We start from the raw sequence: 16,700 nt of genomic DNA on the forward strand, positions 1-16,700 counted from the left end.
CTGTGAGATTTTTTTTATTACAGTATGTATTTGCTTATTTTATTCATTTTAATTTACTAATATGAACAGGCCATAATGATTTGTTTGGAAAATGTAAATTTTATAATAAAGTGTTTAATTTTACAGAGATACTTAGATGGAGAAAGTTTAGATATGCGGGATCCTGACCATCGTCATTTCTGCTTACAAATAGCGTTAAAATGTGCAGATATATGTAATCCCTGCCGGCCATGGGACATATCTCGCAAATGGTCACACAAGGTAAGGATACTTCCCATAAAATGTGAAAATATATTTTTTTTTTATTCATTTACTGCTATTCTGTTACCATTTCCTGCTGACATAACTGATGATGGTGGAATTTAGAAGTTTTGGATGTATTGTAACTTTTTATTATATTATTAAGGGTATGTAAGTCAATTATGAACCGTATTTTTTTTCCATATATTTTCTTATTCAGTCTAAAGGGTGGGTTACGCATGGAAATTTTTTTTTTTTTTTTTTTTTTTTTTGTATTAAGCGGAACAACATGGAGCTCTAGATTTTTTATTATTGCAGTCTTATAATCCCTGTAACCAAAGATGGTTAGTACCACCATTTTATCTCAGTATTACTTAAAGATCTTTGTAGTGCTATTTTGGACTCTAGCTGTGCTAATTTCTTATCCTTTAGCTATACTGTACCTAAGTTCCTACTTCCTCTTTTTCAGCATGCTGTTCAGTCTCTTAACTTTTAGTTTATACTGCAACTTTGGTCAATGAATAGTCTTCCAAGCCCTACTGATCCTTATGGCTCAATTCATATAATCAATTCAATTAATCTATTGTTAGTGCTGTGGAAGTTTTTTTTGCAAATGTTGTCTATATATTGAATGACTAATTAAAGGGATCATCTTTTGATATGTCTGTTTTGTACGTTTCCTATCCATTTGAAAAGGGGGTGAGCTTTTAACTTCTTTGGTGGAGAAGAATTTAATTATATAGTACTCATAGTCTTTTATTGGCTCTTTCTTAATGTATCATAGGTGTAACTTCATACTCTTTGAGTCATAATGCTCTTTGGTGTGTTTATAGTGTTGAACCTGCTGTTACACAGTGCAATTGATAAATCCATGACAAGAGATCTTGGAAACCTGTTGAATGGTTAGTTCATTACTAGTTTTTGATGTAATGTGAATAGTTTTACATTTCTTATTTTACTGGTATTATTGCATTTTGCCACTTACTCCAAAAGAAGATTCTCTGTAAAATAACCTATAATATATGTTCCCTATAATGACAATAGAAATCAAAGTACTTGTAACTTGGCTATCATTTTATAAAAACCTGATAGCATGTAAAGATATGTACCACAGTAATGTTAACACATCAATAATGGTCACACATCAATAATGGTCACACATCAATAATGGTCACTTTACCTTAAACCTGACAACTCTTTGGCTTGCTGAACACAAAGAAAGATGGAGCAGGAAGTGACAAACTAGTTGTTGGAGGAAGAGAAGGATGATAATGTGGTTGTTAATAATGACATGGTTTTTATAAGAGGTTTCTTTGTTGTAGCACCTGATGCTGATGGCAGTGATACGTTGGCATCAGCACCAGGTGATAACTCGACATACAAGGAACTGATGTAAATTTTGTTGTTCAGTGTTCTTCCTCCTTATGTCAACAATTGTCGCATGCGGAAGGAACAAATCTTGACACAATTAGATATATATATATATATATATATATATATATATATATATATATATATATATATATATATATATATATATATATATATATATATATATATATATATATATATATATATGTATGTGTGTGTGTATGTATATGTACAGTATCTATATACAGGTATATATATATTTATATTCATGTACATATACTGTATATGTAAATATATATTTACACATATATACATGTATATGTGTGTGGGTTGTGGGTGGGTGTGTGGAATAGAAAAGACTACTGTTGGAAACAACCTTGCAACATTCGATGTCAGGATCCTGTCTAGGGAAGAAGATCTTGATGGTTTACTAGAAGAGCTGAAATAAATAAATTGAGATATAATAGGATTGAGTAAAGTTAGAATAACTGCGGAATTTTATAGTGTTAAAAGAGGGTCATATCTTTTGCTGCCGAGGACATGAAAGGAAAAAGAAAATGTATTGGGTTTTCTTAATTGATAAAAATTTTGTAGGTAACAGAAAGATTTTGTAGGATCAGTGATAGAATTCCAGAATTGATTATCAAACTAAATAAAAAGTATAAAATGAAGATCATTCAAACATGCACCAACAACATCCAATACAAAGGAAGAAAGAGATATTTTTTTATGATGATCAGGGAATATCTTTAAAAACATTTCTTTTGGGTGATTTGTATGTCATCATCATCATCATCTCCTCCTATGTCTATTGACGCAAAGGGCCTCGGTTAGGTTTTGCCAGTTGTCTCTATCGTGAGCTTTTAAATCAATACATCATCTCATACTTCCCGCTTCATAGTCCTCAGCCATGTAGGCCTGGATCTTCCGAAGCTTTTCGTCTGGGGTCAGATGTGGGAAGGCTGAGCTGGATGGAACTAACTTTTCCAGAGGGATCCTAGGGGTGCTAGCTAGAGGCTATTCTACCAGGTGCATTTCAGAGACAGCATGTCGTAATGCCTTCACCAAAGTGTCAAACCATGAGGGTTCTTTCCTCGATGCAGGTGAAACCAGAAGATCTTTAGGTAGGCCTGACAGAGATTGCCTCCTAGGAGTTTGCAGTCTTGGAGCCTGAAAAGCAAGTGAGTTAGGTTCTCTACTTGATGAGATTAGCACATGCATGGCCTCCAACTCTGGCTTTGAAGAGCGTGATGTCATGGAGGTGAAAGACATTCGGATCCTGAAAGATAACTTCTTTTGTGGGAATGGGACAGGACATCCACCATGCTGGGTCTCGGTCATAGCATGATGATCCCCTTGGGAATGAAGAAGCTCTCTTACTTGAGGAGAGACTCTGGTAAAACTTGCAAAAGATGAGATGAAAACTGGCCTAGTCCTGATGGAACAAGTATTCCAAGGATGCGGCGGCTCAGTACTATACCTGGGAGGTTTAGAGGGCTCAGCTTGTTTGGGCAGAGATCGATGATGAGAAGGAGTTGATCTCTCATAGGAAGGACGACAGGTGTTGTCTCTGACGAAGGGTCAAGGACTGTAGAGGAGTCTTTAGGAGTACAGTGTAATGGAGAGATGTAGCTGAAGAGTGATGGTCTCGAGAAAGCGAGGGACGAACCCTTGCTGGCGAGAGAAGCTACCACGAGGAAAGGTGACGATCACAACCTGGTGAAGAACTATCAAGAGCTGACCTGTAAGGATCTAGATCAGGAGAGTGGTGATCACGAGAGGGGGAGTGAAAGTCATGAGGAGCTGAGTGACGATCCAGAAATTGTGATCGTCTCTTGAGAGCCAGCAGGTAACAAGGCGATGGTGAATGACGATGAGCTGGCGAATGACGAGACAACGCCGAATACTGAGGTGAGTGACAAGCACAAGCTGACCAATGACGAAGAGGTTGAGGGTGGCAATCACGATCTGGCAAACTGCGCAGAGTAAATTAGTGATGAGTAGAGTGATGGTCATGAGAAGGTGAGTGATGATCACGAAGTGACGAGTGATGGTCACTGGGTGATACATGATGAGCTGCTGGCTAGTGACAAGATGTCAGAGGTGAACGTTCCAAAGGGGGGTGAGAAGATCGTCGATCCTTAGGAGAGCTGAATCCAGAAATTGTGATCGGCCTTGCGAGCCAGCAGGTGAAGAGGCGATGGTGAATGATGATGAGCTGGCGAACGACGAGCCAATGGTGAACACTGAGGTGAGTGACGAGCACAAGCTGACCAATGATGAAGAGGTTGAGGGTGACGATCATTATCTGGAAAACTGCGCAGAGTAAATTTGTGATGAGTAAAGTGATGGTCACGAGAAGGTGTGACGATCACAAGAAGAGTGACGATCACGAAGTGATGAGTGACGGTCACTGGGTGACGCATGATGAGCTGCTGGCTAGTGACAAGACGTCAAAGGCGAACATTCCAAAGGGGAGTGAGAAGATCGTCTATCCTTAGGAGAGCTGAATAGACGTCTCCTTACAGATAGAGAAGGAGAACGTCTGGAAGGGCGGTAAGGACTACGCTCCCTTGATGAGGAAGAGTGATGACAATCCTTGCTACGGAGAGTGCTTCTATTGACAACAGCATGCCGGCGAGTGGGAGAGAAGACTTGTCGACGGCAGCGGGACTCCTCAGCAAGGGAGATCTCCGAAAGAAGGGGAGTCAGCGGAGTGGCAAATCGACATCTGGAAGGTCGCAGGAACAGTCTCTGGGGAGGGCCTCACTCATGAAAGAGAGAGGTGACCACCCGCAGGAGAAACCTGCCTTGGACTTTGCTTCTCCCCCGACGGATGAGTCGGCTCAGTATGGGGGAAAGCGCTGTCTCTGGCAATGGCAGCAGCTGCAAGCAATGTGAAGGGTTAAACCCTTCGGTGACCGGGGAAGACACTGCAGGGTCTTGGAGTTCAGTACTCATCAGGGTAGAGGCTTCTACTTTTGAGGAAGCCGGTGTCCACTTCTTTTCAGCACCAAGTTGGAGAAGCTCTAACATCACTTCCTTCAACAGAGGACCATCATCCTCAGCGAAGGCCAAAACTGTAAAAGATCAGAAAATGAAAAAGTTCCCTCCGAGGGAAGGGGCAGGGCTGCTTTTCTAGGGGAAGCAGTCCTGTCCTTTGAACCCCTGGGTTGACCAGGCGTTAATTGGTCTACGCTCCTGTTCGATCGTCCCCCAGAGGAGGCCGATTGAGCAAAAGCTTGGGTAAGAGATAGGGGGATTAAGGAAGAATTTCGAGGAAGACCCCAAAGGCTAAGAATCTCTCTTAGACTTCTTCTTGCACCGTCTTCACAATCTCTCCCACTGTGAGGCAGACCACTCCCAGCATTCAGGGCAAGAATTGTCCTGACCATAGCGCCGCCCATGGAAAGACGGACACAACAAATTTGGATCCATCCCCATGGAGGACATGAAGTTACTACAGGAGTGTCCCTCAGGTCTTGGACACGTCTGCATAATTGATGGCATGAAAAAAAACAACCACAGCGGAAAAGAAAAAGCAAAAAAGATTAAGTCAAATGGCAGGTCAAGTTGGGAGGAGAGCAGCAACGTCCGTTCTCCACCAAGCCAATAATAAAAGTGGTAACGCAACTCAGGTGTGTGAGTGAGCGAAGTAGCAGGCTAAACCCCCCCCCCCCAACATGCTAACTTGAGGGCATGTGATCATACCTCGCTAAAAGTCTTACGGCTTGTCCTTCAGCTTCACCAAAAGCATAATCCCTATAAATAGTGTAGAGTTTGTATTTAGTGTCAGAACAAACTCTTGTTAAGAAGGCTCATTTGTCTTATTTTATAGTTTTAATTATTTTTCTTTTTCATTGCTTTCATAAATTTTTCTTTTATATATATATTCTCTCATGCTAGGCTGCCTTCTTTTTTTGAGCCATTGGTCTTGTAGCATAGTGCCTTGTCAATTAAGGATGAAGCTAAGCTATTAATAATAATTATATTAATGATGATGATAACAACAGATTTGGTTCATAAGTACACTACCTTGGGTCTGGATGAAACATTTATTCATTTATAAATATAGAAGAATGTTCCTAATATTTCAAAGATTCATTAATCCTTTTATTTTACTAATTAGAATAATTTCCCTCAAAAGATTCACTCCCCTGAAAAATTCACTTCAATTTCTCAAAATTGAGCCCCTTAATGCCAGTCACAAGACTCCACTTTGATAACATTTTGATAAAAGCTGGTTCTGCATTTTTATCATATCAAACAAATCAAACCATAACTGCAGTGTCCATGCCGGAGCTAATTGTTGTAAAGTTTCAGTTTTGCCTCTGATTATTGCATACATTTTCTTTTGTAAAATAATTTAAGTATGTCATCTGCATCATCACTCAATAAAGTACATTTAAGGCATTTATCCTTGGTTTTTTATTACTCTTTTATATTAGATATTTTTTTTTCTTCATATTTCAGATATGCGATGAATTTTATCGTCAAGGGGACTATGAGAGACAATTGAATTTGCCTGTTACATCTTCATGTGACAGATATGTTACATCAGTAGCAAAAATTCAGTCAGGTAAGTGTTTTTATTACTGTATTTTTATGATCCTCCCCTGATGTTCATATTGCTACTTCTCCAGAAGCTCAGTTTATCAATGTTTACCCCCAAGATTTAATAGAGAAAAAAATCTATTTTCTTTCCTTTCAATTGATGCATACCACTTGTAAAGTAATGAAACATTCTAGCAGTTAATGGAAAAGAGCGCTAAGGGTTCATCGTTTCAATTTTTTGTCGCATCAGTGGTGTTTAGATTTATCCCCTTCTAAATTTTGATAAGTTTTTATTAAGTTTTAAATTGTCTTCCCAGCTTGATTATTTAGAATTATTTTACCTGCTGGATTTGTTAGCTTTCATGCACTATGTTTTTAATAACCATTGTGAGGAGTGCAATGCCTCACTGTTCCTCTTAGGGGAAAGCATGTTTCAAGTTCAAGTGCTAATAGAACTGGGTTTTAGTTCAAGGGGAAATCCAGAAAAAAACTATTCTGTTGCTTATTGCTAAATATTCCTTTAACCAGAAAAGTTTTGTTAGTGATGAGTCTTGAAAGCTCTTAACTTATTTAACTTTCTTTGTTAATCTCAGAAGGCCAGCGAGTCTAAGCTTGTAAACGGTAAGTCCGACTTACCTGCCTAGTTGTTTACTCTGATCTAACTTCTAAAGTTGGGTCGAATGGTCATGATGTTTCATTCAGTAAGGGTTCTGAATGTTTACTGACCCTTAAAGTTTAGACCTTGGGTCTTCTTATTTTTTTTTAGATCTTTCTGATGCTAAATCCTTGCATTCCCGCATTCCTAGTTTTCTTTTTAAACATCTAGATTATGAGGCAGAAGACCAAATTGATATTATTATTACTAGCTAAGCTACAACCCTAATTGGAAAAGCGGGATGCTATAAGCCTAAGAGCTCTAACAGGGAAAATAGCCCAGCGAGGAAAGGAAATGAGGAAACTGATTGAATAGTGTGGATCTTATTCCTCTCACTAAAGGAAGCACTTTTAAGTAACCTCGTTTGCCATTTGTGGATGTCATTTCATTTTGTATGGTTCTCTTAGCCATTTAATGTTGTTGGTGATCTGTCAGTTAAGGCTAATCAGTTGCATAATATTTCAGATGACAGTGTGTTATGTTTGTTTAAAAGCTCGGCAACTACTTTAACTCATCATGGGTTTATATTAGTTAGGCAAATTTTAACTGTCTTTTATTACCATTGTGAGTCTAACTATGAAGGAAAATTCAAGATGTATTTAGTGAAGAAATATAGTTAAGTGAAATGGTAAAACGATTTTAACTCTTTCTTTTATTATCATTATGAGTGTAACTATGAAGGAAAATTAAAGATATATTCAGTGGAGAAATATAGTTAAGCGAAATGGTAAAAAGATTTTAACTTTCTTTTATTACCGTTGTAAGTCTAACTATGAAGGAAAATTAAAGATGTATTCAGTGGAGAAATATAGTTAAGGTAAATGGTAAAAAGATTTTAACTCTTTCTTTTATTACCATTATGAGTCTAACTATGAAGGAAAATTAAAGATGTATTCAGTGGAGAAATATAGTTGAGCGAAATGGTAAAAAGATTTTAACCCTTTCTTTTATTACCATTATGAGTCTAACTATGAAGGAAAATTAAAGATGTATTCAGTGGAGAAATAAAGTTAAGCCAAATGGTAAAAAGATTTCAATCTACAAAATAATACATTGCTATGACACTAGAGGGGCCGTTACCTAGGCTATGCCTTTCATCCCTGAACCTCAACCTATTCACAGCAGCTAACACTACCTTGCCAATTATAAACAATGATCTGAGGGATTAGTGTCTAATTAAATCCTATTGCTAAAACTCAAAGTTGTTTAAGGTATGTTCTGATACTGCTATTTCCTCAAAGTATTCAGAAATAACTGCTTCTTGGACTATGAATTATATACAGGTATAACTCACCTTACATTGGTAATTGGTTCCAGGACAGGCGACTTGAGTTGAAAAATGACTTAAGTTGAATTTCCTTGACACTAGGCTAAAGCACAAATAACCATTCCCAGTTCTGTATTTTATTTATAAATACAATTTGAATAATATATGGTTAATAAGAATCTATTTAAGCTTACAAACAAATAACTTTTAGTTCTTAATGTAGTACCAAAAAAGTAATCTAATTTTACAAATAAATCATATGTACATCAATACTTGTAAATGTAGATGTTTAAAATTTAGTATGTTTACAGTACATCGTGGCTCTTTATTTGTGAATGTGGTTTGCTCTAAGATAGTATAAAATAGAAAAATTTTGTAAGGTTAAATAACAAATTAAGTCATTAAAATTATTTTCTGATAATATAAAATAAACAATGGTTACATTTACCAATAAACGGGTTGAATTCCCAGGCTGAGTTAAGAGACTGTCTGCCATCCATGCGAATGCAAGGCTTTCATTTACCTCTGTACTAGCCAGATTTTATTAAGACATACTGTCAGCTTTTAATAAAAAAAATTTAAACATTTATCATGTTTTACTGTATTTTTTTTATTTTACTCAATGTTAGGAGCATATCCCATGTAAGTTGCTTCTACAATTATTTTGTGTTGTTTAGGAGCTTAGGTAGTCTTTCTGTTTAACATTTAATGTTTTTTTTTTCAGGTTTCATCCGCTTTGTAGTTTCCCCATTGTTTGCTGCATGGAACTGCTGGCTTGGTACTGGGCTCTCTTCTTCAATGGTAAAAAATATGAATAAAAACCTTACTCGGTGGGAAAAACAATTAACTGATGAGGCTGCTGCTCAGACTGCTACAGGAGGCACTGCTGCAACAGAACCTCCAAGATTACCCATTGTGGGTGATGAGGAAGAAATTGATGAAGTTGAAGGTGGAACTACCCCCAGTAGTAGTGGCGATAGTCATCAGTCTGTATTGGGCTCATTGGAGAATGTGTCAAGATCCTTGCAGTTAGGAAGAAGGCATTCTGTACCTCTGAATTTCCCTTGTTTGGTGCCTCGCACAGTTATAAGGAGGGAAAGCTTGCCAGAAGAGGGTGGTCAGCCATTGGTGGTTGAAACTGTAATGATGGAAGGCATTTCCTTGACTTCTGTCAGACCACGCCTATCAGATCCTAACACCACCCTTACTAGTGATGCTCTCCTGCCAGATCCATCAATTACTGCAATGGGAGGGGTAGATACAGGTAGATCTCGCCATGCTGGTGGTACTAGGCTTACACGTCGTATGTCTCTACCACCTCTCTGGGCTCACCAGCATCGTAGTCGACCTCTACACACATTACAACCCTTATCGCCAACACCAAGTGAAGATTCTACCACCCAAAATGCTCAGGAAGATTGCCCAGCATCTTCAAAAGAAACAAAACCAAGAACAGAAGCTATTGGTAGTTCTGCTAGAGGTACAGTTTTGGATGGTGGTAGTAGTGTTCATTGTAGTGGTGGTGGAAGTTACAATAGTGGTGGTGATTGTTATGATGGAGCTGGAGGCAAAACACATAGGTCAACAAGGGGTGATGCAAATAATTCAGTTCGAGATTGTGTTGTTCACAGTAGAAATTCTGTTCAACAAAGTTATCAAGGTGCTACATTCCTTCATTCAGACTACTTGGATAATTCACGTTACCGAAGTCGAAGTGGCAAGGTGCTTGTGAGACGAGCTTCACTTGATAGCTCTAGCAGTAGCAGTAAACGAGAGTTCCTGGATCGGTTGTCCCACGAGGGCAACAAGTTTGCACGCGTGGAGCATCCAGATCTAGATGGGGATAAGGAAAATCAAGCACCCAGAGAACCACCAGTAAGCAGCAGGGAAAGGCCAGTGCCTTTGTGGAAAACACGTGCGTGGAGGAGCCTTAATTATGAAGAGGATAAGGCCTGTGATCCTAGAGAAAAATTAGTAAAACCAGGCATTTATAAGCTCAATCAGTCTCAGGTATGTTATCAGTCTTCAAGTGTTACACTGGTATATAATGTCAGTGTTACATATCTTGTTGATTATTATTTCTTTGTGATTACACCACTGGAAAGATTATTAATTTTATAAGCATTGTATTGTTTAGCCTAATATCCGGATCCCTTTTACAAGTCCTCATAGAGTAATAGAGTTCTGTAGACATTACTGAATGGCCTTTGCAACATCCGTGTGTCTACTAGCTACAGCCGTTATTGAGTCCTCTACCTTAATACTATTCCTATTTTCTTTTTTTGTGTCTTGTTGTCCTTCCTTTTTTAGAGAAAAATTAGTAAAACCAGGCATTTATAAGCTCAATCAGTCTCAGGTATGTTATCAGTCTTCAAGTGTTACACTGGTATATAATGTCAGTGTTACATATCTTGTTGATTATTATTTCTTTGTGATTACACCACTGGAAAGATTATTAATTTTATAAGCATTGTATTGTTTAGCCTAATATCCGGATCCCTTTTACAAGTCCTCATAGAGTAATAGAGTTCTGTAGACATTACTGAATGGCCTTTGCAACATCCGTGTGTCTACTAGCTACAGCCGTTATTGAGTCCTCTACCTTAATACTATTCCTATTTTCTTTTTTTGTGTCTTGTTGTCCTTCCTTTTTTAGATTTTACTTGACCTTTATGGGTGATAAAGGTAAGAGAAAAAGTAAAAGTAGGGGCAAGTATGGACGAGAGTATTAAATTTTCCTTTTATGTTAACAAATGTTAACAGAACACTTAAAGTGTTTCATTCTTAATCACCTGAAAATGAGTATAATTTTATATTTAATTTTAGATACAGAAGAATAATGTTTTAAGTGTTAATATATCCATTTCACAAACTATATACTGTATACATTACACAGTAATGAAGATTTTAAAGGTAAAGGTCAAAGTATTTCACAAAGGAAAAACATGTAAATATTTGTAAAATATACTAAACTGGGGTTGATCTAAACTTTCTATTCAACCCCTAAACTTTCTATTAAAATTATATCTATCACTTTGTATAAATATAAATTAAGGTCCAATAATTGTTATTGTTTTGTTTTTACATGTCATACTTTAAAAAAGCGACTCCAAAATTCCAGTTTCATTGACTTAGATAAATTACCAAAATAAAGTATTTTTAATCAGTGGGAAAGAATTTATTAATGGAAATTTTATAAAAGAATTATATTTATTGACAAGCCTTCATAAAACCTGGTGCATCTTGGACCATGTACAGTATCTTATATATTGTACAACAAATTAAATGTGTCCTTAGTTGTGCATCATCCAGTTTGTCTACCATTGGTTGAAACTGGTACCAATATTGGACTGCTCATCTACTGAAATAAAATTATAGCAGTTAAAAATGGATACTGTAGATATTTATTATTAGGCCTATTTTTCTCACCATTTTTTAGACATTTAAAAGTAAGATATTTGTTTTATTTCACTATTGGTATAGTAAATACTCCATTAAACAAATGTCAGGTTGTTACCTGCAGTATGAATTTGTGCAAAATAATTCCGTATGACTTTGATACTGGGACCCAGTTTTTCATCCTAAAAAATATAGGCTAATGCTAGTATTTTATGCTAAATTTTAAAAATATTTTTAAGTATAGATATAAGTATTGTACTGTATTTTATTTCTTATACATATACTGTACTCTTACATTTGAAATTGAAGAAATTTTTGATACTATATATATGTTTTTGGTCTCAAGCCATGTCATCCTGATGGAAGGCTCCTTCAGTAGCTTCCTTAGGGTATATGTGACTACCATAAATATTCCCAGAGAATTAAACTAAAGGTTTAACAGAATTTTAACTTCTGGTGCGAGTACCCTAAAGGTTTCCCTCTAGGATATCGTATATCAACAGGGGACGCATGCATTAACACGCCACATGGCTATCTGCACCCCACATAGCGTTTACGCTTCGAGGGGGAAAGGTGGCGAGGTAACTGAGGAGCCGTTCCAAAGCTACCCTTCCTTCGTTACTGTTACGGTACTCGCAACGTAAACAAACCGTCCGCCATACTGTGTGAAGTCACGTCCGTCCTCATTCCTTGTCTGGTAGCTTCCAACATCGGTTTGTTTTTTCCCAGTGATCACCGTTCATCTTGTGCATCCTTCGCCATGTCTCAACCTTCTGCCTCGTCTTCTTCTGGAAAGTTGAGTACCAGGTTCTTGTATTGTTTAAATAAGCTCTGACCGTAAAGTAACAATTTTTACGCTAAAATCTTGTGTTTTGTGGCGGAGCTGTGCCTTGCCCGGAGGCGCCATTTTATGATGTTCGCCTCACATGCTTTATTTAGTTAGCCAGAACAGCCTTCCCGGCCTTATAACTAATTAAATATCATTAGTTATTTAGTCTTCATTGCTAGGAATTAGTTATATTATGCCGATGGTATTCTTCGGCGCTGTTAGTTAGCCGACCCCATACTAGATTTTTAGCCTAGCCTAGGCTGCAGCCTAGTGTTCATATTTACTTATGCATGGTATAATAAGTGTTCCTAGTGTTAATGTTAATGAAGATATAGGCATTTTTAAACATATACAAGATTCAGTGTTGCACATATCTTTCGCCTTCTAGGGACCATACAGGGACCGTGCCTGGTCCATCCATGTCACATCCCCTAACCCAACGTTGGGGCCCTTGTATGCTTCCTTATCACCGCTGTTACCTTCAGGTAACCTCCCTCTGGGTAGCCTTGCTATATCTTAGCCCCCTTACCCGGAATAATTTTCGGGTAGGTTAGGCTAGATCGTTCTTCCCTCTTCCCTACCATAGTATATGGGGGGACCTCGGACAGAACTCCAGAGTACCTATCGTTCATCCCAGTCCACCCTTAGGGAACGCATTTCCCTTTAGGTATCGACTGAGACTGAAGGTGGAAGGGCCCTGCCCTTCCCCCTAGACTGCTCTTGGTTGGGACACGTCCCTTCCTCCTGTGGCCTAGCGATATGTCTTCCCAGCCCTCTCTAATCTAGGAGAAGCTCTCCTGGTTTAGGTTAGGTTTTGGGGGATTCTGTTTTATTATAGTTTAGGACAGTACACCAGTGCTGTTCCTACTCTGAGCTAACCTACCCTAGGGTTGGAGAGCGTTTCTCTCCTACCTGGGTAGTATAGCATCTAACAGATTCCCCCACTCCGTGGGAGCTTTAGGGTTGCGACCCCTTCTGCTCCCTCAGACACCTACCCCCACTCTATCCCTTTTGTGTTGGCTTACCTTCACACCCCTGTCCGCTGTCCTACAATTCCTCCCTTGGGGAGAGTTGTAGGTTAAGCTGTGCTCTCCTGCTTGGCTGGCCGCTCTGCTACACTTCCCCCTCATAGTCGAACTATAGGGTAGTGTTGGTAGCCGGCCTGCTGGCGGAAGATCATCCCCTCCCCCCTTTTGAGTGTCCTGAACCTCCCTTGGATTACCATAGGCATCCAGCCGTCTGCCGGCTCCCTGCCGCTGTGTGATAGGCATATCCCCTCGTATCATGAGAGTACTCTTTCCGGAGGGAAGCCGGTCGGGTATCGGACATTACCCTTCCCCACTCCCTCCTTATCTTTCTCTCTTCTATCATGGTACCGGTCCACTGCCGCCTCCGCCTGCCGGCGGCTAGCGCCGGCGGCACCCCATGTGACCTTCCTACTTCATAGGATTTTCCTATCTGAGGATTACCTAAGGCGACAACCTGCCGGCTGCTGGGGGCCGCCGCTGCCGCCGACATCTTGGACAACCCTCCATCTTATGTACCCAGCTAGGTTCACCAACGCCGACAGCCTGCTGGCTGCCGGAGGCCACCGCTCAGTCGGCGACCTGCCGCCGTGCCGGTGGTCGCCCTTATAGGTGTCTCCTACCTCTCTGCTGCTCAGTGTGTAGCCTTAGATGGATTCACCCCGCCGGACCGGCCTCCGGCTTGCCGGCGACGCTCCTGCGGCTTCCATGGACAAGCACCCCTCCCCGCGGCTGCCGGCCCCGTGCCGGCAGTTGACCTATACGGCTGTATAGCCAGACTGCTTTTCTTTGGTATTTCATACCTTAAAGACAGTGGTTGGGGTGTACGTTGTACAGTACAATATTTCCAGCATACTCTGTGCTTCTCAGTGCAGTCTCTTGCCGGGACCTACCCAAATATAAGGGGGTTTTACCCTATTTTCCCCCTTCTTTTCTCTAGGTTCTGAATGATTTCAGACCCTCTCCACTCTGTAGACAATTCCTTTATAAGGAAGCCTAAGTTTGGCTCCCCCATAGGGATACTATTCTCTCCCCTAGAACCTCAGGTCCTAAGGAATTGTCGGCAGAAAAGGTCACGGTAACTGGCTGGACCGGACTCATAAGTGTGTGTCTTCCTACTTCCCTTCTTGCTCACCTATCCTGAGTTCACTTAAAACAATGCTACAGATTTGTGAATCTTAATTATAAGAGTAATGTAACCCATAACTCTGTTTTCCATGTACTCATGTTCTCTTTCTTTTACAGGAGGAGAACCTGAAGTGTGAGAGCTCCTTCTGCAGAGTTCGCCGCCCGGACTTCTACAGGCATAAGGCGTGCCGGACCCACGCCCCCTGTGCAGCGAAAAAGGGCAACCTTAAATATTGGGATCCACAGTCCTGCTCAACCTGTAAAGGCCTCATTGATGAGGCGTTCGATAACCATCCGTCCGCGGAGGCCAGGGACAATGCTCGAGAGAAACTGCGCAAGTGGGTGCGCGGTTTCCAGAAGAACGCCACCGGGCCTTATCTCCCTAACGAGAAGATGAGGGCCTTGCTTTTTCCCAAAGCGCTGTCGGACTCTGTGATCCCCCAGGATCAGATCCCCTGCGTCCAACTTACTGTTGAACCCGACATTTCGGCTACACTCCGAAAGTGTCATCTCGACGAAGTGGAGAAGATGTCAGAAGTCTCCGACAACACCGAGAGGACCCTCATGGGTGAGGATCTGGAGGATGAAGAGGATCTGGTGGAGTTCCCTGGTTCGGAGAACGAGGTCGCCCAAACACCTCCAGTAACCCCCGTTGTGGTCGAGGAGCCAGTCCCCTCTACCTCCGCCGCCTTGCTGCCCGTGCTACCAGCCACTGGAGATGCCATCCAGGTGCTGGTGGCACTGATGGACGAAAGGCTCCGACAGAATTCAGAGGAGCTCAAACGTTATTTTATGGGATTGAAGCAATAGAAAAAGATTTCGGTAAAGGATCTTTCCTCCTGCTCGGAGTTTAACCCCTGGAGGTACGCCGAGCATATGCCAATTACAACTGGCAAAATCTTTATCAACAATCGGCTTGGGTCCATCCTCTTGGATGAGGTGGAGTTCTTCCCCAACTTTGAGGCTTACCCGGACTGTTACGTCCGGCTCAGGTCCGAACCGGCCTCCAAGGAAGAGACCGAACCCAAAGAAGTGATCGTGTTCGATCACTCGAAAGCCCAAGCCATGCTGGCAGAGTGTCTCAAGAGTCGTGGTTTTACCAACTCTAAAATGCCAGCATTGAGCAAGAAGCACCCGTCCTTTTTTGCTCCCCCTACTGCGACCTTTCCCTTTGTTGAAAAGGCCTTCCATGCGGTTATGAAGGCGGTGGAGGAAGGAAAGCCCTGACCTACCTTGGAGGAGTGTAGGCCTCTCTCCCTCGCCCTTCCCTCCGACGACAGATTCTGGAAAGATATCCAGTTCACCCTTACGGTCGGGAAACTGGAACCTGACGAGGCTGGCCGTCAGTTCAATGATGATGTTCCAAAGCTGAACGACCACCTTCTTCGTCGGGAGCAGGAGACCAAGGAGAGACTAGCCGCCTCTCTGTCTCACCAAATTCAGCTGGAGGTCATGGCCGGGGACGTTAGGGTCCCAGATTTGTATATGGTTCTCGCGAAGACCCACCTAGTGACCGTGATAAAGGACTTCTACAGCTTCATCAAGGCCCGGAGAGCCTGCAGAGAATTCGTGTTTGCCAACGCGGCAGTGAAACACGAACCCCGGAAGCTAATCTCCTCCAACATCTGGGGCAAGCATCTCTTCCCAACAGCTCTGGTGAAAGAGATCGTGGACAAAGCCGCCTCTGAGAATCGGAACCTTCTCAACAAATGGGGCATGTCCCGCAAGAGGAAATCCTCTCAGGAAGAAGGCCCTCAACCTAAGAGGAAATCCTCCAAACCACGACCACAGCAGCGTCAACCCAAACGCCAGTTTCTGGCTCCCGCTACTCCTTAAGTGGTTGCACAACCACAACAGACCTTTCAGTTGGTCCCCCAGCCGGTGGTGTCCCAATCACCGGTCTTCACCCCTGCCTATGAACGACCATCCACTACCTTTCGTCCCAGAGGTAGAGGCTCCAGCCAAGATTCCTCTCGCCGCCCCTCCAAGGGCAGAGGAGGAAGGGGAGCTAGCGGCCGAGGTGACAAACCCTCGGGAAACCAGAAGCAATGAAGTGCTTCTGGTGGGAGGAAGACTCCGCCACTTTCAGGATCGTTGGACCTTCGATCCTTGGGCACACAGCATCATCAAGAAGGGACTAGGTTGGAGCTGGACTGCCAACTTTCAACCAATTCTTCCAGCCTTCGACCCCCATCTTGGAAGAATGTGTCCTGGAACTCTTGAACAAGAAGG

General features: G+C 41.3%; 1 protein-coding gene across 11 annotated transcripts in view; it reads left to right on the plus strand.

Moving 5' to 3' along the window:
• LOC137645814 (uncharacterized) overlaps positions 1 to 16,700 on the plus strand; it is a 605,492-nt gene that overhangs the window by 484,161 nt on the left and 104,631 nt on the right. For all 11 annotated transcript variants that reach the window (XM_068378775.1, XM_068378771.1, XM_068378777.1 and 8 more), the window contains 3 exons: positions 127 to 261; positions 6,085 to 6,190; positions 8,812 to 10,097. In XM_068378775.1, coding sequence (XP_068234876.1) covers positions 127 to 261; positions 6,085 to 6,190; positions 8,812 to 10,097 — 1,527 coding nt within the window. The remainder of the gene's footprint in view (positions 1 to 126; positions 262 to 6,084; positions 6,191 to 8,811; positions 10,098 to 16,700) is intronic.

This window comes from Palaemon carinicauda, chromosome 8 (genome assembly GCF_036898095.1).
Source record: "Palaemon carinicauda isolate YSFRI2023 chromosome 8, ASM3689809v2, whole genome shotgun sequence".
Taxonomy (NCBI): Eukaryota; Metazoa; Arthropoda; class Malacostraca; order Decapoda; family Palaemonidae; genus Palaemon; species Palaemon carinicauda.